This window comes from Urocitellus parryii, chromosome 4 (assembly GCF_045843805.1).
Source record: "Urocitellus parryii isolate mUroPar1 chromosome 4, mUroPar1.hap1, whole genome shotgun sequence".
NCBI lineage: Eukaryota > Metazoa > Chordata > Mammalia > Rodentia > Sciuridae > Urocitellus > Urocitellus parryii.
The window spans coordinates 131,442,938-131,468,906 of NC_135534.1; the positions used below are offsets into that span (position 1 = coordinate 131,442,938).

Consider the following 25,969-nt stretch of genomic DNA (forward strand, 5'->3'; position numbering starts at 1 on the left):
GTTTGGAAAGTCCTGGCAGATATGTAAATTTCACCAGCTGCAAGGTGAAATAAAACACTGAGTTTCTTGGCTGGGACGAGAGTCTGTCAATCAGTGTGATAACAGTGGTTCTCATGTTGATCAAAAAAGTCTTATTCATAATTAAATATTTATTTGGCCGATAAATATTTGAAAAATGAATTCCACTTGATGAATGCTATTTGGTAGATTGAAATCTTTAAAAAAAAAAAAAAAAAGAAATGGACTCTGGGAGGAGACATCTGCAGTGGCAAATAGGTCTGTAAAACTGTTACCTGTGGGGATTGGCAGTCTGTGGGACTGGTGCTGGGTGTAGGTGGACTGCTGTGGTTCTACTGGGGTCCTTGATAGGATATAGCTTAGGTTATGAGCAGCAGGATTTTTATGAGGAATTTTGAACTATTCTCAGTTTATTTTATTTTATTTTTATTTTGAAAAATTATTATTACTGCTAGTTGGTGGCAGAGTCTCACTGTGTTGACCAGGCTGATCAGTTCATTTTAAAGTAGGCTGTAAAATGTCCAGTTTTTATAGTTACATGTTTGTATTTTGGAAGTGATAGGCATAGAACCAGATTGTTGACTGTTGGTTAGGAGGAGTGTCAGAGAAGCAGGCGTGAGACATTGTCAGAATGTTAAGCACGGCAGTTTAAAGAGCCAGTGTGGGTTTTGAGTGATTTTTACTAGGGTATAAGTGTTCTGGGTACAGAATCTGAGCTGAGAAATCTCCAGTCTGGGAGGGGTGGCACTTTGACATAATTGGACTCTGTAGGTGGTAGGAAGAGCTGCTCTAGGCAAATCACCCTGGCTTGGACATCATAGTGCTCCAGATAAAATGAGGGGGATGAAAAGTATCTCTTGAAGGTTGTTTTGGTCTCTTTCCTGGTTTGAGTCTAATTGTCTGGAATGTGTGTGACTTTTTAAGTTACTTAAAGCAAAACAACCTCAGTTTCATTCTTTTGCAATTTGGTCTCCTCTGAAATGTTTGTTCAGTATGTACAATAGTTACTCTATCAACACAGAATCCTAAATTTTGAAGAAGCTAAAGGATTTTCAGTCAATATCAGGTATCGTCTCTTAATACTTGAGATTCATACAAGTGGTGTATCGTGACTGGCAAAATGGCTGTGTTCCACCCTTCAGCCAAGGAAGAAGTAGCAGATGGTGCATGAAGGAAAAATATTTTGGGTATCTTGAGACATGTAGCAATACCCACAAAGTCACTTTGGGTTTCTGGAGAACAAACGAGGGAACCACAAAGATAAGGATCCCCTAGACAGTAGTTAAGAAACCAGACGGTTGCTGTTGGCTGCCAGTGCAGCTCATTAGGCTGGAACTGTTTGCTTATATCTAGAACCACCACCAGAGCAGTGTCGGGACTGGAAAGTCGGCCAGTCACCCACAGAACTGGGTTGCAGGAAACAAAGGTTCAAGGACGTGGTGTGTTTTTGGTGGGCTGGTGCTGCACATCAGTGGGAGCCCGGGATGCCCTGGATCTCACGCCCAGGCCTTTTCAGCCCCCACCCCTTTGCTGCCCTGTTTTGAGGCGGTCTTACAGCATCAAAGGTATGAAGAGACATCTTGTTGAAGTCTGCGGGTTGAATGGGGCCAATTTTCAGATAAAGCAGGGATGCTAATTACCAGCCCAGTCCAAATTTAGAGGAACTTCAGAGCTTTTCAAAACCCATTCAGATTATAGACTTCATTTAAGCTGCTCGTGCGGAAGTTACAGTAATGACTTCTAACTTGTAGAAGCAGAGGCCTGAGAGCCTTAAAGGGCCAGCTATAGAGATGTTTCTAACACTGTGTAGCTCCTAACAGAGGTACACTTTACTTTTGACATTCCCAATTCCACTGGACGTGATTTTTAAAATAAGACGTTAAGAAACCATTTTGGAATGGTGAGTGGTTTGGATGCCTGGTGCTAATCACACAGGAGGGCTGTAAAGATAGCCTTGTGGAAAGAGACTTTGAAATTGCAGTGGACCTGGATTCTTTGACATGTTTCGCTGGGTACCTGTGCAGTTGGGAAGTAGAGTGAGTTATGTGCCTTTCCCTTGCTGCATTTGCCGAGCCGGAGGAGACTTTGGGGCTGAAATGATTTAGAACAGAGGCAGGTGTGTTTAAGCACTTCCTGGAGTTGTGTTAATTCTACCGCATCCTTTGTCAGGCGGAGGGACTGGGTTGAAGAGGTTAGTTTTTAGCAGACATTTATGAAGGTAATTAGTTCAGGGATGCAGCCAGCTCACCTTTCAGCCCCAGCCCCTGTGGTAAAGCCATTACTTTGAGCTTCTCCATATTGAATTGCCTAGTTCCCTCTACCTCCTTTTATCTGAGCCTCCTGGCATTTGTGTAGCTTCAACAGTCAGGAATAAAAGAGCTCAGCTCACTTTAGAATCAGCCCCTGAAGTGGGCCACGAGGCTTCGTGTTGCCTTCTGGTCCTCCGTTTTGATTTCCTCCTGTGTGAGGTTGAGCTGGGAGCACTCCTATGGTGGGGTCCAGGTTTTTCCCAGGGGAGATTTGAGAGCCAGCCACCTGGCTGATTGATTATACCTCTGTCTGGTGGGGATCAAAAACTCATGGCCTTAAAAAATGGACCATAAGATTTTTTGCTCCTGGTATATATTGTCACCTCAGATGTGGTCTAACCTAAAGATTTCCCCTGCCCTTTTTTATTTTAAATTGTGACACAGGAAGATAGCATAATTGTCTGTTGGCCTGGACACCTGCTTTTAGTTCTCAAACATCTTTCAGAAATTGGGGTTATCTGGGCTTTGTGAAGGGAGGTTTTTGCACACAGCTCATTCACAGTCGTTCAGGGCAGTAACACATCACTGAACAAATTGCCTCCTTGCATATGCTAATCCTGCTCTTAAAAGAACTCATTGTAACATGTTCTCATGCCTTAGCCCAAGGGGAGATGGGAATTGAAGGGATGTCAGATCATGTCATGTGACCCTAAAATATCTCAAATGCCTGTTTTCTTTGGGTCAACAGTTCGCACTCAGCATATGCCAATGAAAGTATCCTGTGTGGCTGGTGGAAGAGATTAGTCCTTGTTCCTGCTTTGTGTGTGGGAGCTGGTCTTGCTATTGAAGCGTCACAGGCTGAGATTTCTTCCCCTGTGGGACTTAAGTTTCAGTGCTTCTGGCGAGCAACACCAAATCTTATTTTCAACAATAAATTAAAAGAATTCAAAAGTTCCTTTATCGTTGCTATGGAAAATGTGATTTGCCTTTTAGGAAACCATGCTGTTAATCCCACCTGTTTCTTTTGTGTCTGTTTAGAGTGGTACACAGTGACTCTTAAGAGTTATAGAATATGCCTAGTGGAGCAATCTCAAGATTTGCTCATCAGTCCTTCATATTCTTGACAGAGTAAACACACATCCACGCACAAACAGCAAGCTCCCAATTTCTCCAGCACCAGATAGAACAGGAGCACATTTAGAGTGAGCAGAGCCTGAAGGATTCACCAGGATTTGTAAGGTTTGATACCAAAGACAGGGTCCTTTTAAGTGGGGAAAGCTCTTTAAATGTTTGCCATCAAAGTCTTCAGACAGATGACTTAAATGGAATAAAAGGTTGTATAGGTATCACCTTTCTAAAACAGTTCCCACTTCCAGGTTGGGTTTTCATGTGTACAAAGAGACCGGCAAAGAATCCTTTGAGAGAGAGAGAGAGAGAGATATATATATATACATTTTTTTTTTTTTTTTTTTTGTCTTGTAGAGTAATTCCCTTTTGGTCCCAGACAGTCTAAGAGGTACAGATAAACGCAGAAATGGGCCCGAATTTTCCAATGACATCAAAAAACGGAAGGTGGATGATAAGGATTCTAGCCACTATGTAAGTAAATAAAAGACTTTGAATACTGTTTGTTTGCTTACTGCCTACTTTCTACGTGAATGTCTAAGTGTAATCTAAGATTTCCATTATAATTCCACATCCCTTAAGGTAAGGGTAAGTTCAGAGCTGGGCATGGTAGTACATGCCTATATCTGAGCCTCTTGGGAGACTAAAGGATCAAAAGTTTGTGATCAGCCTGGGCAACTTAATGAAACCTTGTCTCAAATTAAAAGACAAAGAAAAAAAGGCTGGGAATGTATATAGCTCAGTGGTGTTAAGGCTTACCTTGCGTGTGCCAGGCCCAGGGTTCTGTTGCCTGTATACACATAAAAGAAAACATTAAAAAGAGGTAAACTCTTATATTGTAGAATATTCTTTTCCTTTAGGGCTGTAAATTATGCTTCTTTTGGACTTAATTTTACATTTTAAACTGTCTTAGTTATTCTTCACTTAATCTTAGCCAGAAGTTCAAGAAGTGATCTGCAAGAGGGACTTTGAAAATTTAGGTGTGGCTTTGTGGACCATAAGGCTGCACTGGGCCCTGCTTCTAGAAGGGTCTCATCTTACCATCATTGAAATCTCAGTTTTTGAATGAGGGCTTTGAATTTCCATTTTGTCTTGGACCTTGCAAATTTGGTAGCCACTTATGCACAAATAGAGTAAAAAATTTGAAGCCAGGCGAAGTGGTGCACACCTGTAACTGCAGGGGCTCAGGAGTCTGAGGTAGGAGGATTGCAAGTTCAAAGCCAGCCTCAGCAATTTAATAAGAACCTGTCTCAAAATAATAAAAAATAAAAAAGACTGGGGTTATACCTCAGTGGTTAGCCCCTGAGTTCAATCCCTGGTACCAAAAAAAAGAAAAAAAAAATTGGCAGCACAGAATATTTTTTCAAGATGCTCTTCAGCTAAGATATCTAGGATTATGTTAGGTTTAAGGTAGAGTTTATGGTCTTCTGCAGTGGGTGATCTTAGTCCATGGTAAAAGCAGATGAAATATCAGAGGATCTAGTTCACACCCTGCAGATGAGATCGCTCACCCGGTTGACGGACGAGAATTCAACATAGATCCATTGAAGTCACATTCAGAGGAGAGCAAGTCAGGCCAAGTGGCCACTGGCTCTGGCCCTGGAATCATAAAAATGACTGCCATGATTTAGCTTGGACTTGCCCTGTGTGTCTCCACCAGTGAGTTCTCAGGAACAATATGAGAGTAGGATCCTGAATTGGGCCACTTCCTGTCATCCCTGGAGGAAGAAGTGTCTACGGGGCAGACTGGAAGTTTAAACACTGGCCTCGACCTTCTGAGGCTTGCTCGTGCCGATAGATAGCTAGCAACGGGTAACATTTCTTGAGCACCAGTTCAAACTCGTTCCAGCTGCCCTGTGTTTTTATATGGGTTATTTCACTGGATTCTTACTGTAACCCAGTGAGTTAGCTACCATCATCCCCATTTCATACATAAAGAAACTGTGGCCTGGACCTTCAAAATGGTTTGCCAGAGGTCCTGGCTATTGGCAGAGCCTAGAGGTAGTCTGACTCAACCAAAATTTGTGCTCTTAATCAAAATTCCTACATCCAGTCCCACACAGGATTGGTATTTTTCCCACAGTTCCTCGAATCGGACCTTTTTGTACTATGGTGTAATAATATCATAAGAACCAGAGTCATTGGTTCTCCCTGGCCCAGCCCAAGCTTTTTAATACATACCTTCTCCCCTTATCTGCTGCCCAGTGCTGATGTCCCATGTGCGCATTTCCCTTTGAAAAACTAATTTCAGAGTTCCATTAGAGCAGGTGGGAAGGCTCGGGAATAGAGGGAGGTAGGACAACAGGTCCTAAAATATCCTAATTTGATCATTACACAGTGTATACATGTATTGAATCACTACACATGTACCCCATGTAAACATGTATAATTATGTGTCAATTAGAAAAATAAATTTTTTCTTTAATGTTAAAAAGAGTAATATTTTAAGAATTTGTTTGCTACTTTTTAACCAGTTTAACCTATATACTGCACAGTTATTTTTATAATTTTTTTTTTCTAAAAGGGAAACCCTTTTATTTTGTATTCTTTTGCCACACACTTAACACCATAGAACATTTGTGCCTCTCTGTGGGCTTTCCTGCGAGAAAACAAATTTTCTTTATTATTAGTGTTTCTCTCTTCTTTATGAAAATATTTTTTTTGAATAGACTGTTATTTTGTATTACCCCGGCTTCCTCATTGGTTGTAATTTTATGTTGTTACTGGTGAATTGCATGGTGCCTTCATAACAATGACTAAAGTATATCTTCTAACACATTATTGAAGAAAGTGAATAGGGTCTCCCACGTGCAGCTCTGGGTATGGTTGGGAAACAACATTTGAGATCTGAATTTAGAGTCGAAGACTAGCTTGGACTGTGGGTTCACGGAAGGCCATTGTGGGTAATGTTTGCACTTGTATGTATTAACATTTCTCAAATATTCTTTGTTTTTGTTGTTTTTTTTTTTAAAGAGAGAGTGAGAGAGGAGAGAGAGAGAATTTTTTAATATTTATTTTTTTAGTTCTCAGCGGACACAACATCTTTGTTGGTATGTGGTGCTGAGGATCGAACCCGGGCCGCACGCATGCCAGGCGAGCGTGCTACCACTTGAGCCACATCCTCAGCCCTCAAATATTCTTTGTATAATCCTAATGACAGTGACATCAAAAAAAAAGAATTGTTTAGATCATAAATTTGGGTTCTACTTATTTTTTAAGAATTTGGACCCCTCAAGAGGTCCTAATTTCTACATGCTTATTGTATTTCTCTGCACTAAAGGATATAAGGGGTTTTGAGTAAAAATAAAAAACAAGAGTTTTACAGCCTGCCCCAAACTTTGATGGAGGAGTCATCACATCGTTAACTGAGCAGCTTTTCTGAATCTCTTCCAAACTAAGTACAACCCCAGAATTTCTTCTGATTAGCAAATTTTACAGTTCTATTGAAGAGTCAATAAAAATCCTACTGCAGAATGGCAATGCCCTCCAAACACTGCCATCTGTATTCCTTCCATCTCTCCAAAAAGCTGATTGCTGAAGAGGTTTATTCTTGACATGAGATTGGATCTTTTTTGTTTTCTGCTGTAACTAGAAACCCCATGGAAAAATGGGTTAAGTGAATTTGTGTCTGTTATATGAATTGTCTATGAGCGCCAGATTGGCTGGCCATCTGCCTTCAAGGTGAGACGTATAAAGATAATGACATGAAATTGTGTACTTAATTTGAAAATCAAATGGAAGAAGAGTGCCGATGTAAGGGTATGCTGATATCAGATTATAAGCAAGATTTTAGATCACAAAAAAGATCTAGGTATTTAATGAAAACATTTATTATGCCTTCATAGTGCACCATATTTTTGCAACTTGCCTTCTCCTGTAAGCAAGTTATAATTGAAGAACTGGTTTGCTACTGCAGCAGAATTCCTGGGAGCAGCTTTGTGTAGCTTCGGGTCAGATGAGAAGGGGAAGGTGGTATTAATGGGAAGGGTTGGCAATCTGGAAGTGAGCCCACAGGCATGTTCCATGTAGTTTTCTAGCTTGTGCGCCACCAAGAACTATAGAAAGAAATTTAACTATGTTCACATCCATTCTTAGCCTTCATGAAACAGTAAAATTTCTTTTTTTCAGGACAGCGATGGTGACAAAAGCGATGACAACTTAGTTGTGGATGTGTCCAATGAGGTAATCATTGTTTTTGTCAAAAAGTGTATCTTCAGAATAACTTGCATATTTCTATTATGAGAAAAACCCAATAGCAAATGTATGAAATAGAACCACAGTGTCTTTTGCATTTGTATTCATTAAGAACCTAATGGTTGTATGTGGATGGAGCAATAATAGTCTTAACTGACACAAGTTAGTATTCTCTTTATTAAAAAAAAAAAAAAAAAAAAGTCTGGGCTGAGGGTATAGCTCCAACATTGGCCCAGCATTTGCAAGACCCTGGGTTTGATACCCAGCACCATTTGTTGCCCTGGTCCTTTTGGATTTCTAAGTTGGGTGTCTGGCTCCTCTTTCCAGTGACTTCTAGGGAAAGTACTTGGTCACAGGGAGGAATTTGATAATTTTCTTTATGATAACGTTCATGGGTGTTCAGCAGACACCTTCTCATTCATTTATTATAATATCATTAGGCATGTCATGCCCTCCCCACTCCAATCAAAAGGACTTCCAGTATTCTCTTATAATTAGAGAATTAGTGTGGAAAAGTTTGTCTGCTGTAAGCTAAAACATGAAAACTTTTGGTTCTACTTATTGAGGACCCTTCTTCTCCACGAGCAAGTCCTGCCCATTCACCTCGGGAAAATGGAATCGACAAAAATCGCCTGCTGAAGAAAGATGCTTCTAGTAGCCCAGCTTCCACTGCCTCCTCGGGAAGTTCTACTTCTTTGAAATCCAAAGAAATGAGCTTGGTATGTAAAGAAAATTGGTAGCCTATTTGGCAGTGCATTTTTCTTTGTGGACCAGAGGACACTAAAAAAAATTTCAAAGTCAGGGTTTTGCTTTTTGAGGGTTATATCTGTTGTTGTTTTGGTACCAGGGATTGAACCCAAGGGCTCTCAACCACTGAGCCACATCCCCAGCTCTTTTTATTTTTTATTTTGAGACAGGGTCTCACTCACTTGCTTAGGGTCATGCTAAATTGCTGAGGCTGACCTCCAACTTGTGATCCTCCTTTCTCAGCCTCCTGAGCCCGGCTGAGCGTTATATTTTCAAGTATTAAAAAGCGAAACTCCTTCTCTTGTTTTTACGGAGTCAGTGTGTTTACTTTTTCTTCTGCAGTAGTCTCTTATGAATCGTGGTTAGAGACACAAATCTGTGAAATTCACCAGTTGGCACATAGTTCAGACCTCTTAGATCTTAGGAAGTCTTGACTTTGTTAAGCTGTGCACTTACTGGGGGAGATTGTCCCATCATGTTGGGGCTTGCTGGGAGCATGCCCGATATTAGAGAGCTCATTAGAACAGTGATGTACTCAAGGAGGCCTAGAAAAAACTGGTGCTGTTGGGGTGCATCAAAGCCCATCTGTGTGGTAGTGTATTCTTTCAACAAATGTTGTAAAGCTTGTCATCTCTTCATTCATCAGGGTCCCTTACCACCCTGTCCTTACCCAGTCCCCCAGTTGTTACCCCATGTCACCTACGGGAAGGAAAGCTGATGAATTTGCTGCACCACACAGCCTACCAGGTGCAAGACAGAGTGCTGGGGTCCCTTGCTGGCCCATGGTCTTTGCCATGGGGGTCCTGAAAAGTTGAGAGGCAGAAGACACTGTCCGGCCACCCTGTTGTTGTTTTGCCTCCGGTAGTGCTGAGAGCAGGCTGGTGTTAAGTCTCCCGTGCCTGGACTGGTGGGTCCACCTGCGTTATGTAGGTAGGTGGGTGGCAAAACCTACCCCCAAAGGTATTCTTCTTAGATGAAGCTTGTTCTGGGGCTTTTGCCTCTGAAATGTTGGTTTGCTTCTCACGTAACTGATGGTCTCGCTGTCTTTCGTCATTAGTCTCAATTCTGCGGCTACCCAAAGGCAGGATTAGAGAAAGGAGCTTCCCTTAGATGTGCCTGTGGCTGGAGCCCACGTTTCCAAGGGACTGGGAGTTATTCTCTGGGTGGTCATCATTTTGACTTGGCAAAGAGCCTGAGTCCACAAGCCCGATGGAAAATTCTTTTCAAAATAAAATCTGCGGAGGAAGAAGTGTGATCATGTTCTCTGTCTCTAGCTCGAGTTTTAATTCTGGCAGGAAGAGGAAAGGTCAACATTTCTCGCTCACAAGTTAATGCTGTCAACATTGTGTGGATTTATGAAAATTGGCTGAGGGAGTAGCTAGAAGGTGCCCAGTGTCCCAGCTGCTGTTGTGATAAATTGTGTAATATGGCTTGGATTAAAAATAATACTCATTTAATTTGTTTAATGATACCAGCATGAAAAAGCCAGCACGCCCGTTCTGAAATCCAGCACGCCGACTCCTCGGAGCGACATGCCAACGCCGGGCACCAGCGCCACTCCAGGACTCCGTCCAGGCCTGGGCAAACCTCCAGCCATGGAGCCCCTCGTCAACCAAGCGGGTAGAGCATCGCCTCTTATTATGCTGCGTTGTGTTCCTCCCTCTCCCAGCTCAGTAAATTGTCTGTTAATCTAGTGACGTGATTTCCCCATGCATATGAAATGCCCTTGCCACCACCCTCCTTCCTGTCTCTGAAAAAGGCACGGTAAGAAGCAGATGTTTGTCCTTGGGTCTCAGCAGCTGCACCCTGTTTGGTCTCCAACTGTTTACATTCAGCTTTTCTTTTATTTCCAAATAATCCAAATCCTAGGGACTTCAGTCAAGTTTCCGATAATTATTCTGTACATAAGCTTCTGACCAAACTATCATTGTGTGTCTGACTTCGCTAATATTGACCGAAACGTCCAGTTTTGAGGCTAAAGGGAGCGAGCTTCTTGCTGACTGTGGTTGGCTGGTTTTCTGTTAGCCCACCCCCCAAGAATCAGTAGAAATCAGGAGGGTTCCGCTGAGTCTCCAGCCCATGAGTAAACTCCTAACTCTCCTCTCTGGGCAAGGAAAAAAGTAACAACCTGAGTCCAACGGAAAGTAAGCGCCAGAATATTCCTCCTAAATCCATGCTTTGGTTTACGTGAATCTAGGATTTGGTTTTCATTTGGAATTGGTACCAGGGAATGGAAAATTCGGACTGAAGGAGAAATCTTGGATTTTATCAAGAAAATCTTCTTTTGAGATTAAGTCAGGTAAACACTTAGTGTCTGTGCCTTGGTTTGCTCTCTGAATTGGGTACGATGATGCTGATTAATTCCCCTGGTGTCCCAGCACTGCCACATATACCAATGAGAAAATCTGTGGGTTTTGCTTCTGGGGTCCTTCCTGTCCTGGAGATTAAATTAGCTCTGGGGAGGATTGGATCCAGTGTATAAATTAGAGGTAATCTCCCTGCTGCCCGGGAAGCCTCTTTTCCTCCCTCCCCATGACAAATGACACTAACAGATGACTCTGGAATTGCTGGTCAGGCTTGACTGGAGTGGGCAGTCGAGTGACATGCGGCTTGTGTTTCCTTTCAGCCGCCGGTTTGAGGACGCCCCTGGCAGTGCCTGGCCCGTACCCTGCTCCCTTTGGGATGGTCCCCCACGCCGGCATGAACGGCGAGCTGACCAGCCCCAGCGCCGCTTACGCCAGTTTACACAGCATGTCACCCCAGATGAGCGCTGCCGCTGCGGCCGCCGTGGTGGCCTACGGGCGCTCCCCAATGGTAGGCCACTGCTGGTGGGCTTTGCTTGGGTGGGAAAAGCCACATGCTTCACTGAGTGCTGTCAGCCCCGGGGGCACACAGGCCTCCCCAGGCTATGGGGGCAGGAGCAGCGGGCCCCACACACCTCCAACACAAAGACGCCAGTGTTCCCACTGCACCCTTGCCCTCCTCTTGTCAGCCTTCATCAACATGCTGGTTCATTAAGTGAGGCCCAAACGCTTTTTGTTTTACTGTTTTTGTCCATGAAAAAAGGCAGTGTTTAGAAGCTCCTTCAGTGGTCTTGGGGACATCTGGTTTTCTCCCACCAAAGTAGATTTTTTTATTTAAAGGCGATGAAATGACTCTAGTGGCTCACAGAAGCCTTTTCATTCATTTTCTTAAGTTTTTCTTTTCTTGGCTCTCTCTTTCTCTCTCTATTTAAACCTTAGGGGGAAAAAAAAAAAACATTTGAGAAGTCATAGCATTCTCTTTCCATGTCTATATATTCTTTACACCCAATAGCGTGCCTCATATCTTACAAGTGATTTGTGTATAACAAGTAGAAAGACAGACCGTAAACCTGCGAGGCTGGGCTGTCGGTTTCTTCTTGCCCTACCTTCTGCTACTATGCAAATGGCCCCGTTTTGACTGAGAAGATAAACAGCTGCATTTGAAGAGTGAAATTGACTGTTGTCACTGATTGCAACAGGAAAGGGTGTATAATATTAGGTATCAAACAGAAGCTCTGTGGCTATTTTAAAATACCGCCGTCACATACCTCTCTCTCCTTTCCCCTCTTGAAAATAACATAACACCCTATGATTGGGGGAGATGTTAAAGTCATTGTTTTTTCCTTCTTTTGTGCTTATCGAAATGGATGTGCAGTGGAGGGCAAGAGTTCAAAGATGGGCAGCAAAGGGACTAGATGCTGCCGTTAAGGTAGACAGAAATAGGGAATCCATGCATGAACTTAGATGAGTGGTGCACAACTGAGGAGTTTTGCCCCCTGGAGACATATTGATGATCACAACTGGGGAGACGCTGTTGCCACTTGAAAATAAAGGCCTCCCTGCAATGGCCAGGATACCTTTCAACAAGGAAAAGAACTATCTGGCCTGAAGCATCAGCAGTGTGAAGGTTATCAGCATTGCTCTCTCTGCACCTGATTAGGGAAAGATCAAGTCTATGGGGAAGGATTTACCATCCGAAGCTGGTTCTCATTGCACAAGTAGATCGCACCCCTGTTCCACCTTCCAAAAGGAAGTGTGTCTTGTGGTGTCTAGAGGTGATTATGTTACTTAATTACATTAGACTTTTTCTTAAAAAAAAAAAAAATGCTAGCCCTGGTATTGCTCCCACTTATATTGCTCTGGGGATACACTAGTTTCTAATGGAAAGTCAGTGCTGAGAAAGTGCCTACCTTGCATAAATGAGTCTGCCATGCCTTATTTTTATTTGCAGGTTGGTTTTGATCCTCCTCCCCACATGAGAGTACCTACCATCCCTCCGAACCTGGCAGGAATCCCTGGGGGAAAACCGTAAGTACCTCTGTGCCTCGGTTTTGGTTTGCTTCACGGGCGGTTCCCCAGCCACAGTGTCAGCAGACTGGGATTCCAAAGGGAGTACAGGCCTGGGTGTTTCCAAGGAGACTTCTGGAGTCTTTGCCCAAGAAGTGTTAACACTTTCTATAAATAGGCAACTTGTAGGTGTCATGCCTCTGTCTTCTCCCTGTGGGTGAGCTCATACACTTAGTTATTTCTGGAGGGAAGCTGTTGGAGACGAGGGCAAGGTGGGAGGATAGAGCTGGAGGTGGTTAGCCCTCCTTGCTTGACCTGTCTTCAGAAAGCTGCTCGGCTTTGCCGCTTGGTTGGAAGGTGGCTGCTGGATTTTCACTGGCGCTGTGTGTGGGTAGTAAGTTGTTACGAACTCTTAACCTCAGAGATTCGAAGTGTGTTCTCTCTGTACCCAGCTCAGTGCCTCCTTTTCCTTGTTTTGCTGGAACTGAGATATTTGAAGGGTAGGTCCTGTGGGAGGCCAACATCCCAGGTGGAACCCCAGTTACAGTTGCTTTTTGTGTTTTCCCCCCCAGTTACAGTTCTGAGGAGTGATTTACTCTCAGACTTGGACTTACAAAAAGCAAAGCAGCTTTATGGGGAAGCAAGACAGAGGTTACATGGCACAAAAGCACTCAGAATTTGGAAAAACTTGGCTATTCTTTCTGGATCACTTTTTAAAAAATCACTTGCTTTCCATGTTAAATTGTCAGAATGACACAGTAAAAGCAGGACAAGGGGAATCTGCTTCCCTGAAAAGCAGGTGAGAGGCCAAGAAATTTTATGTTTCCTCAGGTTGGTGGTTTCTTTGTATCAAGTCTCCAAACAAAATCACTCAAGGCTGAATGGACAGTTGAGAATGGTGCTGCTGTGACATGCAAGTGACACAATGAAGAAAGCAGCCACGTTGACACGGTGGGGGAGGGGGGTATTCGAGGCCTGATTTGAAAGAATTTCTGAAATTCTCAAGTTTTATACAAAATGGAGTTGAAATAATGGAGGGGGAAATCAGTCTATAATTTCAGCAAAGATGCTGCCTTTTCTTGTGATAGCAATGGCAGACGACCTTATGAAATGTTGTCTTTCCAAATATAAGAGGTACTGTGGTCGAGTCTCAGACCACAGGTTGGTCTTTGTCACACCGCCCCCACCCCCCGGCCCCCGTGTGTCAACGTGGCTGCTTTCTTCATTGTGTCACTTGCGTGTCACAGCAGCACCATTCTCAACTGTCCATTCAGCCTTATGTGATTTTGTTTGGAGCCTTGATACAAAGAAACCACCAACCTGAGGAAACATAAAATTTCTTGGCCTCTCACCTGCTTTTTAGGGAAGCAGATTCCCCTTGTACTGCTTTTACTGTGTCATTCTGACAATTTAACAGAGATTGGATTCATGAGGAAACAAGGCTTTGTCTACACTAGGAATTAGTACAGATGTTGAGAATTTAAGATGGCCTGGAGGTCCCGCCAGGGCAGGGTGGGTGGGAGAGGGGCAGTGTTGCTGAATGCTCACTTAGGTGGTCCATCTCTTCGGGGACAACACCCGTCAACTGCCATGATGTGTGTTTTCTTGGGAATGCTCACTGCTTCCCGCCTGGGAGGCCCTTGGGGGCAATTGTGAGTACTTTCCCCCTATGATTTACAACATTGTAGCTGTTGGTGTCCGAATGGATTGGTCAGTGGATGAAGGGCAGACTGGTAATGCCATCTTAAGAAGCCATGATAATGTTAACTGGCGAGTCTTTGGGAGAGGATTAGTAGGCAAAAAAGGCCAACACTGGCTAAGCCTTAGAGAAAGCCAGCTTCACGAGTTAGGGGAGTGTGGGGGATTGTCCAGCTGCCAAGACCCTATCTTGAAAGTGATATGAGGGGCCTGGGGTTGTGGCTCAGTGGCAGAGTGCTTGCCTCGCATATGTGAGGTAGTAGGTTCGATTCTCAGCACCACATTAAAAAATAAACAAAATAAAGTTATTGTGTTCATCTACAACTAAAAATATTTTTTAAAAAATGAAGAAGAAGAAAGTGATGAGGGCAGGTGGGGCTGGAAAGCAGAACTGTGAGTTTCAGTGCTGGTTAGTAGGCTGGCATTCAGGGTATGCTCAATTTGGACTCTGTTCCTTATAGAGGTGTGGGGTGGGGGAGGGGAGATTTGATGCAAAAGACAGTGATATGCCAATTAGAGCCAAGTGGTTCGTCCTTGGCTGTGTGCACCTTACCTTTCTCAGAGCTGTGTGAACGAGGATTACAGGGTGCCTGTAGACATGAACAGGGACACAGTGGCAAAGTGGTGAGACTCCTATATAAAGGTGCGTTTCTTGTCTTGGTCAAAATGACCTTTGGTCTCTGGATCGGTGCCTCCTGTTGTCTCTCAAACAGTCAAATGTATTTTTTAAGATTCTCTTGATATTTGAGGTGAGCCATACTATGTGAGGAAGACGGAATTAATTAATAACAGAGGGTTAAGTGAATTTCCCCATTGCCAGGATCTGGGCTATACAGTCTTATTGCCAATATTAATCCATTAATTAGTATGGGAGGACTTGCTGTTTTTAATCATCTAGTAAAGTAATGTTGCCTCACAGTATTTCCCAAACCATTTATCGTGACAGCCTGGTATTTTCCCAGCATATCAAAGATTGATAGGTTTGAAACATATAATAAGAAAAAACAGGGGGGAAAGCCACGAAATCCAAGTTGTGTCAACAGTCATAAATGCCTGGCACGTTGCTGTGTGGAGGTCTCTAGATGCTTGCCCTCCCTGACTGTGCTCATCCATTACAGGCCATGGCTAATGTTTGCAGACAAATGTGTGGTCTACTTAGAGAAATGGGGACAAACCAATACGCCCAGGGTGGGGTGTATGAACAAGGTGTTAAAGGTTATGTAAATAATTCTCTGGGAAATGCCAGTTCATTAGATGTTTGGGTAGGGCAGCCGGAAGACATGATGGCTGTTCATGGACTCTGTTTATGACCTGAGGGTCAGGTGTGGTGCATACCCTGGGCATGCTCCTCTGGCTTTGGGGCTTGATGATGTACTCACTAAAAGAGCAGTGAATACTGTAGTTAAACTTATGACGAGTGCTGTGGAGGCAGAGCAGTAGGTGATAGACAAACATGTCAAGAAGTGACCAAAGTTAAGATGGGGAAGCCTTCCTTGGGGTCAGGCACATTCGTGAAGCTGAAGCCTGTGAAGGAAAGAATGGGTCTGGGAGGCCGAGGACAGGGGCTGCATGCCATGCCCGGAGAGAGTTTGAAGGATTCATGTGCAGATGGACGAGTGCCTCCAAGAGTGTGACGGCTGACAGTTCAGTTGAGGCTGGAGGGACCTTCAAGTCTCATTATTATGAATATGCATCTGTGGTTCAAGTCTGCTATGATGGCATTACCAAGTGACTGCATGCCTCTGACCCGTGTGCCTCTGTGCATGCCTAGGGACAGGGATCCACTGCTGTCCAAAGCAGTGTACTTTCTGTGGCTCTGTGAAAACTCTTTTCACCCTTGAGCAGAATGGGTCTCCCTGGAACATTGACCCATCTGTGTTTGCCTTTCTAACCCTCATACCTTAAATGGACTGCTAATCTGTCCTCCGCTTTTAGGGAATTGAACCCAGGAGTGTTCTACCACTTAGCCACACCTCCAGTTTTGAGCCTGGCCTTGAACTTTGAATCCTGCTGCCTGAGTTGCTATAGGCATGCACAGGGCACCCAGCTTCCATCCTCCTTTCTTTGTTCAGATATTTGGAGACCTCTGTTTCACCATGAGGCTTCCTTCTGGCTGATTTTGCCCATTGCTTCAGCCCTGTCGTGCAGGATGTGATTTCAAGTTCCTGCATCATCTGCCCACTGAATTCTAGACCATCACCTCCCTCCCATTCATGCTTCTACAGATTTTATTTAGACCTACTCACAGGCAGAAGGGACTCTGATAGGAGCTCACGGTCTGGGAATGGTGTCTAGGGGAAGAAACATTTCTCATCTGCCTTCTTAAAGTTTCTAACGGGTATAGGAATGAAAATCACATAAGGCAGGTTAACAGGGGGAAAGCACACAAGTTTTATTAAAATTTTACATGTATATGGGAATCCGTACAAGAAAAGAAAGAGGTCAAGAGGGAACCAAAGCAGGCAGCTCAGATACCTTTTATATAAAGGAGTGATAAATTTGTGAAGTAATGACAAGAGAAAGGGGTTTGGACTGGAGGTAGTCAATTGGGGGATAGTGACTGAGACAGAAACTGGAAAAACTAAGGGAAGGTGAGAGTTATGTTGATAGGTTTGTTTGTACACATCCATTTCAACGCCCATTCCCTGACTGGCAATAAGGGACAAAAAGACGTATCATGAGAAGTTTTAGGACCTGTTTTTTAATTTTTAATTGTTTTGCTACTGGGAGTTAAACCCAGGGGTGCTTTACTACTGAGCTACATCCTTAGCCCTTTTTGTTTGTTTGTTTTAGTTTTTGATGGACCTTTATTTTATTTTTTTGTATGTGGTACTGAGAATTGAACCTAATGTCTCATGCATACTAGGCAGGCACTCTACCACTAAGCCACTACCCCAGCCCCACCTTTTTATTTTTTGAGACAGGGTTTTTGAGACAAGTTGCTGAGGCTGGCCTTGTATTTGCAATACTTCTGTCTCAGCCTCTCAAATAGCTGATGCACAGATATCCACCACTATGCCTGGGAGGGACCCATTTTTATGCAGAAGGGGAGGTTAGAAGGTCTTTCCTGTATCTCCCTTTGCTCTCTTGCCTTCAGCTCAAAGTACCATGTCAAAGTGGCATATTTGGGAGTGGCATATTCAGGGGGATGGCATTAATCAAATAATCTCAAAAACTAATATAGAACCGTAGTGTATGTAAGGATTATGGCAGAGGGGCACTGTTGAATGGAAGTGTAAGGTAGTGGGTAGAGGGGCTGATCCCACTGAAGAGGAATTCTCTGCAGAATTGTGTCCAGAGCTCCATGCACCTAGTAGGGGCAGGGAGTGAACCTCTGCAGGGAGGCACCAGTTGATGCAAAGGCCCTTTAGCCTCACCCTGCTCCATACTGGCTTCTGGGGTAAAAATGACCTGAGATCTCAGTAGAGCTTCCCAACCACCCTGGTTGTTTTCCATCCCTCATACTCACACCAATGTTTCCCAACGGCTCTTTACTAAGGCATTGTCCCCTTCTCTCTGACATTCAGGCCCAACCTTCAGCCTTAGATCCTTACTTAATTCGTTTATTTTTTACCCAGTCTTATCCTTTGTTAAGACCCCATATGTTTCTCATAACCACTTTTGTCAGCAAGAACCTGGGTGAGTTTTGTGTTCTCTCTCCTCACCCTAATCCAATCCCTGTTAGGTTATTGTTATTAGAAACCACTTATCGGGAGCCAGATATGGTGTCTTTCTCTCGTAATCCTAGTGACTCGGGAGACTGAGGCAGGAGGATCACAAGCTCTTCTAGGCCAGCCTGGGCAATTTCAGACCCTGCCTCAAAGTAGAAAATTGAAAATAGGACCAAGGAGATAGCTCAGTGATAGAGCACCCCTGGGTTTAAGAAAAGAAAGCACTTATCTGATAGGATTTCTGTTTATCTTATCCCATCCTGTCTTATCAGAGATGCGATCTTGCAGTGATGTCTGGGCTGGACCCAGTGAGCTCCCAAGCTGAAGTGATCTTCCCATCTTAGCTTCTCAAGTAGCTGGGATTTCAGGGGTACCCCACTGCACCTGAGTTAGGTCCCTTTTTTGTGCAGAGATCTTTCATTGTTGACTAATAAGTGATGTGACATGTGATGTTCCAGGACCCACTGGTGATATGGCCCCAGCCTGCTTTTCTATCCTCATGTTCTATCTTTTATTTTGTGTTAATCAAATGCCTCTTCTGCTAGAAGTACCTTCCCTTCTTATTTACTTTTTAAATTTATTTACTTATTTTTGTATTTCTGGGGATTGAACCTAGGGCCTTGCACATATTAGGCAAGCACTCTGCCACTGAGTTTATTTATTATTTGTTTGTTTGTTTATTTATTTATGTCCTCCCTTCCCGTCTCACAGTCTTCACTTCCTGTTTGAGTTAGTCAGCTTTCTGTTAATGTAACAAAATGCCTGAGGTAATCTACTTAAAAGGAGGAAAGATTTATTTTAACTGACAATTTCAGAGGTTTTTTGTCCATGATGGGTTGACCCAGTTGCTTTGGGCCTATGGTGAGATAGCACATTATGGTGGGGAGTGTGTGGAAGAGTGAAGCTGCTCTCTTCATGCTGTCCAGGAAGCAAAGAGGGACAGGAAGTGGGTGGTGGTTTCAATACCTCTCCAGGGCACACTCTCCTAGTGACCTAACTTACTTCCTCTGGGTCCCATCTCCTAAAGGTTCTGCCAGCTCCTCTTAGCACCACAGTCTGGTGACCAAACCTTTAGCATATGGGACTTTATCCACACCATAGCACTGTTGGAGTATTTTCAGTCCTTCAAAGACACTTTAGTTCTTCCTTCTTCATGAAGTGTTTGTGGATGCCTTCCCATCCATGATGTCTCTCTAGTAGCACTTAGTAATTGACGTCTTTAGACACTCACACTTGGACCTTGGGTTATAATCACATGTACATTTCCATCTGCTTTGTCCTGGTAGATTTGAAGTTCCTGAAGTTTCCTTGTCCCCTCGAGCAGAGATACCCAGTTAACAAATGTTAGTTGCATTTAGTTGGTGGTAGGTGAGTCCAGAACTGGGTGAGACTGTGTGATTCATTCTTTTTGAAAGAAGACTCATATTTTTTTGCACTTTGGAAATAAGTAGTGTTGATTATTATAATAGATCACCCAAACTTTGTTTTTAAACCCTCAAGGCTAGAATTAATTGGTATTGTTCAGTCAGCTTAACTTGAATTCATTTTTAGTTTTAGGAAATTTATTCCCCTGAGCTCTGGTGGGGAAATTTGAAAGTTAAGGTAGACTTTTTTTTTTTTTTTCCCTAACCCGATAGCATTACTTTTTTCCCTCCAGATACCTGGGGGCCAAACTCTCCCAGCCTCGTATACTAGCACCTTGAGGTCAGTAATAACTCAGACTAATAACAGCTTGGCTTCAGATTCTAGGTTAGTTCCAGGTCCCTTCACCCTATGTTTTAATACCAGACATGTAATTCAGAAATCTTCTACCCACTTGTTTAGTACTTAAATAAACCTTTAAAATACCTTTTAGGATTTGGAGCCTAAAGGGAAAAGAAAGTCATAACTGCTTTTGGGGTAAAATTGCTTGTTAGGAAAACATGTTTTGCAGCAGTGGCTGGAGACCATCCCTTGGCTTCTCGCCGAGGAGACAGCTCTGTGGCCAGTAGCTTTTCCCCACACACACCCGCTTTTTTTCTGTTCCTGATCTTTCTTCTGGTTCCTCTGTTGACCAGTCTCAATTCCACAGCTGTCTTATTTAGTGGACTTGAAAATCCAATTCTCTTTACACTCTGCATGATTATATCAGGGTTCTTTGGAGAAACAAAACCAATGTGATAGCTAAACCGAAATTTATTAGGAGGAATTGGCTCACATGATCATGGAGACTGAGAAATCTCATGATCTGCTATATGCAGGCAAGAGGTTCAGAAAAGCTAGCAGTGCGTTTTCACTCCAAGTCTGAAGGCCCGAGAACCAGGGGACAATACCCTTACTTTAGAGATTACTTTTTCTTCTGTTCAGGCCCTCAGCAGATTGGATGATGCCCAGTGAGGCCCACCTGCATTGAAAGGGTGGGTCTTTTTTACCCTCTCCCACCTAGAATGCTGATCTCTTCAAGGAGCACCCTTCTAGACACCTAGAAGTATTTTGCCAGCCATCTGGGCCTCTGCTGGTCTGGTCAAACGGACACATAGAATAAAAAGTCTCCCATCTGAATGCTTGGAAGTCCTGTACTTGTAATTATATAATTTTCATCAATTTCTGAAGGAACCAGGTAACCCCAGCTCTCAAAGTCTCCTGGGGCCCAGGTCTCTGGACTCTGAGCTCCATAATGAACCACACTGATGGTGGTGACTTGCCTGGCCATGTTCCTTGTATGTAGGGTGGGTGCCTCTGTCCTGACAGGCTCCACATTATCCCTCTTGAGGGGTAAATCAGAGTTAGTGCTGCTGTAGACGTCAAGTTCAAGTTCAGGTGCTCCACTTGTAGGTTGGTTGTGCCACCTAGTAGCTGCATGGTTGTAAGTGTGTTAGCTTCTCTTGAGCCACTTCTTCCATCTCTAAGTAATGAGGGCCAATAAACTATCTTTTTGTTATAGAAACTAAAGATTGAATATTTATTGTATTTTATAATTCTCTTGAAGTACATTCCAATGTAGCTTCATTTACTCCACACCTTAGCAGACCTGTTAATAGACTGTTTTGTCAGGACACGTTTGTATAGATAGGGAAAATGAGGTCCAAATAAATGAAACTTGGTCCCCACTTGTTTGGGCAGGATACTGGGGCGCCATCACAGAGGCGCTTTTCCACTGAGCTACTTTCCCAGCCCTTTTAAAATTTTTGAGACAGGCTCTCACTAAGTTGCTTAGGGCCTTGCTGAGTTTGCAAGGCTGACCTCAAGCTGTCTCAGCCTTTCAGATTGCTAGGATCACACGCCTGGTTTCCCCCCATCTTTCTAATGACTAAACCGAGCCGTGTCTCCTTACCTCTTGGACTCTGGTGTCTGAATTGTGCTTCCAATGCTGAGACCCAGAATGGAGCCAGTCCCCAGTGCACTGTGGTTGTCTCTGCCTGGCTTGCTTTGTGAGCATCTAGCATCTACCAGATTTAGCTCTCCTTCAACCATGGCTGCCTCAGTGTCTTATCATGGTTGACATTCTCTCTCCAGGGACTGCCTTATCCCTGGGATGGTTGATACCAACTCTTGGTCACATTTGGGATGAATGCTAGATATTCCTTGGAAGTTGGCTGGCATGACCCAGATGGTTAGAATACAGTTGCCTACCTTCTCCTTTTAGCTTATTTTTCTCACCGGAGCCACCTTTCTTTCATGTCTCAGTATATACGTGACCAGGTAGCAGTCAGTGACTTGTGGTGTTCTGATTCATTGTTGGAGCACCAGCTCTATATGTGCTGGTGAAGTCATTCCTGAAGAACTCTGGAATAAGGAGGACAGCAATGTCCAGTTTGATAAATGCTATAGTAGAAATTCATAGGGAAAGCCAGGACCGTGGAGAATAACTACTCTACCTGGGAAGGTACTGGCAGGAAGAGGGAGGGAGGAAGTGACATGTACTCAGGAGGGAGGTAGTGTTGCTCTAGGCAGGAGGGAACAGTCTGTATACACCTTGGGGAAGTGACATGTGATATTTTATGGGAATGGCCTGCTGTCTCACATGGCTTGAAGTTTAGGGTCACATCAAGTAAGACTTGTTGACACTAAATTGTAAAGGGCCTCATGAGCTTTAAACAGCTTGAAGGTCGAGTGGAGGTTTTTGATGTGATCAGATTTTTGAGACTTGTTAATACAGCAAGAAATTTCACATCAGCAGTGCCGAGTCCCCAGGCACCAGGGGCTTGGCCGCAGTCCTCATCTCCTGGGGTCCGTGCCTCTTCATTACTGTTTACTGGACTCTGCCACTGCGCTTCTATCTATTTCTAACAAACTGACAACTCTGTAAACACCTGTTTTCCTTTGGCTGCAGAACACAGCATTGTTTTATTAACAGGAGCCAGTCTGCCCAGGAAGAACAGCCTGCTTCCTCCAAACTCAGTCTTGTTTTCCAGCTCACCACTGCTGCGAGGAATCCCAGAGGGGGCTCCTTCCTTTGAGTTCCTTCACCTGTGCTACGTGCCCAGTAAATGAAAAGTCCCTTGTTCCAAATGAGTTTTTCTTTTGAGTGTGTAGTGGGGGAAGGCACTGGGAATTGAACCTAGGGGTGCTCTGCCACTGAGCTACACTCTCAGCCCCTTTTTGAGACAAGGTCTCAGGTGATTGCCAGGCTGGCTGAGAACTTTGGCTACTCTTGTCTCAGCCTCCTGTGTTGCTGGGATGGCAGGTGTGCACACCGTGCCCAGCCCTTCTTCCTGAGTTCCACCACCAGAGTTCAGAATGAGAAGTGAGCCTGACCTGCGGGTGCTGGGGTCAGAAGGTGGAGCAGGGCCAGACTCAGTTGTGAGGCTGTCTTAGGAGTGGGCTGCTGATCTCGCCAAGGGTCCAGGGACTCCATCTTTCTGCCCCACAGCTTGCCACACACCTATCCAAACCACCTCATCTCAAAGTTTTCACATAACTTTGCCAAGTGTCATCTCTCCTGTGCTCATTTTCTTTATTTTTTTTAAATTTTCCTGTCTCTTCATCTGCTTTCCCGATTCCCACTCTGCATCTTCCTCCCCTTTAGCACCCTGATGCTCACATTTGCCCACTGGCAGACATTTGCCTTGATTCAACACAGCCCACTTTCCTTTTGTTAAAGTCATGGTTTAGTAATGATGCTGCACGTGTCCAGTGCTCTGTTAAGTGTTTCACAGATGGCATCTCTTTTAATCCTTTTAATAACTTTATACTTTACTATAAGACAACTCTTACATTTTATTATTCCTGTGTTATAGATCAGGAAACGGACACACGGTCTGCAGGCTATCCAGGTAGTAAATCCACAGTTGGTGCTTTCGGGGACCCAGAGCTCTGCATGTGAGGTCCACTGAATGCCAAAGGCTAGGCTGTCAGCTTGGCTGTGGACCTAATCTAATGGCTGATAGGTTAGGGGCCTTTTCTCCGCTTTGTCTTGAATAAATAAACGAATCTAAATTTTAAGAATTGAGATACGATGTGTGTATCATGTATGTATAGCTCAGCTGCTTTTAACTAAGGGCTCCCACCCATGGAACCAGCCCTGGATCAGGGATCCTAAAGCCTTCATGTTTCCCTTCATGTCACCAACAGTAACCCCCACCCTGACCTTCAGTATCACTGATGACTTTGCTGGTGTCTGAATTTGTGTAAATGCAGTCATACCATGTGTAGTCTTTTGTGTTTGGACTCATTCTGAATTCAGGTTTGAGGGATATTTATAAATACTATAGTTCACCCTTATCTGTAGTTTTCTTACTCATGGTTTCAGTTACCCATGGTCAAGTGCAGTCTGAAAGTATTAAGCAGAAGTCCAGAAATAAACAATTTACTCTGTGTGTGTGTGTGTGTTGGTCCTGTGGATTAAACCCAGAGGTGTTGTACCACTGAGCCACATCCCCAGCCCTTTTTATTTTTTAGTTTTAAAGCAGGGTATCACCAAAAGATTCTGGGCTTGAACTTAGACTCCTCCTGCCTCAGCCTCATGTGCTGCTGGGATTACAGGTGTGCACCTCTGCACCCACTATAATTCACAAGCTTTAAATTGTGTGCATTTCTGAGTAGTGTGATAAAATCTCACACTGTGCTACTCCATCCTGCCCGGAATGTGAATCATCCCCTTGTACGGTGTATCCACACTGTATATGCTACCTGCCCTATAACAATTGATCTGATAACTGCCGTAGTTATCAGATCAATTGTTATAGTACTGCAGTGCTTGTGTTAAGGTGACCTTTATTAGACTTACTAGAGGACCCAAGGCACAAGAGTAGCAATGCTGGCAATTCAGATATACTAAAGAAAAGCTGTGAAGTGCTTCCTCTATGTGGAAAGGCAAAAAGTAAAAAATCTTGAGAGAGATCACATTCTCATAACTTATATCAGCATGCATTGCTATAATCATTTGATTTTATTATTAATTTTATTAATCCCAATATGCCTCTTTTGAATATTAAACTTTACCATAGGTATGTATGTACAGGGGAAAAAAGCACAGTAAGTATATAGAGAGTTCTGTGCTCTCTGATTTCAGGCATCCTCCAGGGGTTTGGAAATGTACCCTCCATGAATAAAGGGGATGACTTACCCCTATCTCTTTATAGATTCCCTTCCTTGATTGTTTTCACTTGTTATAATTCATCAACCAATAGAGAAGTTTCCTTTTCAGACTTCTTTAACATTGTCATAATGTGCCATTAATATGGTCTCTGAGGAGGTTCCTGTTATTTTTGTAGGTGAATAAGTGATGCCTACATCTGATTCACCCCACTTCTTTTCCTTCCGCTGGATTTCTCCTTGAGACCATCAGCCCTTTGCTTTGTTCATTCGATGTGGCTCCCCAGCACAGCGGGTGCTGCCTGCTTCCTCAGAGGCCCCCCTTGACTGATGTATTAACATCCATATGGGTTTCCCCTGGGACAGACAAATGTTCACAGCTTCTGGCAGCAGTTCGCTGCACTGTGAATCAATTTTAAATTGCCTCAGTATGATGATCGCAGACCTCCTGTGCAGTTTAAAGAAGAGGACACCTGGGAGAGAAGTGGGTGTCTTCCAAAGACCAGCATACAGATCTCCCGTCTGTACTTCGTGCATCTATTTTAATCTGGAACATTCAATTCTATAATAAGCAGGGTTCCAGTTGAAGTAAGATAAAATTTTCTTCCCCTGAAAATCTGGGATTACCGAAGGGGCATCTGATGGGAAGTTGGTGCCCACCAGTAGGTGCCCACCTTAACTGATGGTGCACAGAGGGCAGGACCTACCTCCACCTGTGCCATTGCTGTCATAGCAGGGGGACTTTCAGAAGAAGCTCCTCTCTCCTCCTTAGCTATATATACAACCCAGTTGTTTTATTTTGTAGAATCTCACTTGTCATTTCTTCAGCATCACCTAGAAAGTTTGTCACTTTTGCACCCTGGTCATGGTGCCTGATATCTGGTCATAGAGCTAGCCACTGGACTTCACTCTTCTAGAGCTATCGGGAGTCCAAAATTCTTGTAGGAATAGGATTGATATAATTCCCATACTAAGTGTAATAGCTTCCCATTCATCTAACTGTAATATTCATATATTGAAATGTTATGTAAACTTTGTATATTGCTAAGACAACCAAAGAATCTTGCTGGATAAAAACATTAGATTTAGCCTGCCATGGTGGTGCACGCCTATAATCCTAGCAACTCTGGAGGCTGAGGCAGAAGAATGGCAAGTTTGAGAGCAGCCTGGGTAACCTAGTGAGACCCCGTCTCAAAGTGAAAGGGCTGGATATATAACTCAGTGGCAGAGTGCTTGAGTAGTACACATGACACCCTGAGTTCAATGCACAGTACTACCCAAAAAAAAAAAAAAAAAAAAAAAGATGTAATGATTCAGTGATTCAGGCTTTGAGGTATATTGTTTTATATGCATAATTATTTCTCAGAATATTATACATGGTTCCCATGATATGTGCTCATTTTTCAAACCAAGAGTGAGTTATTGGAACCAGTTTTCCAGG

General features: G+C 43.6%; 1 protein-coding gene across 4 annotated transcripts in view; it reads left to right on the plus strand.

The window, feature by feature from the left end:
• The window catches only part of LOC113200928 (TLE family member 1, transcriptional corepressor), a 92,079-nt gene that overhangs the window by 54,880 nt on the left and 11,230 nt on the right, over positions 1-25,969 (plus strand). For all 4 annotated transcript variants that reach the window (XM_026414530.2, XM_026414531.2, XM_026414532.2 and 1 more), the window contains exons 9-14: positions 3,750-3,866; positions 7,521-7,574; positions 8,153-8,305; positions 9,809-9,953; positions 10,960-11,147; positions 12,588-12,664. In XM_026414530.2, the coding sequence (XP_026270315.2) occupies positions 3,750-3,866; positions 7,521-7,574; positions 8,153-8,305; positions 9,809-9,953; positions 10,960-11,147; positions 12,588-12,664 (734 nt within the window). The remainder of the gene's footprint in view (positions 1-3,749; positions 3,867-7,520; positions 7,575-8,152; positions 8,306-9,808; positions 9,954-10,959; positions 11,148-12,587; positions 12,665-25,969) is intronic.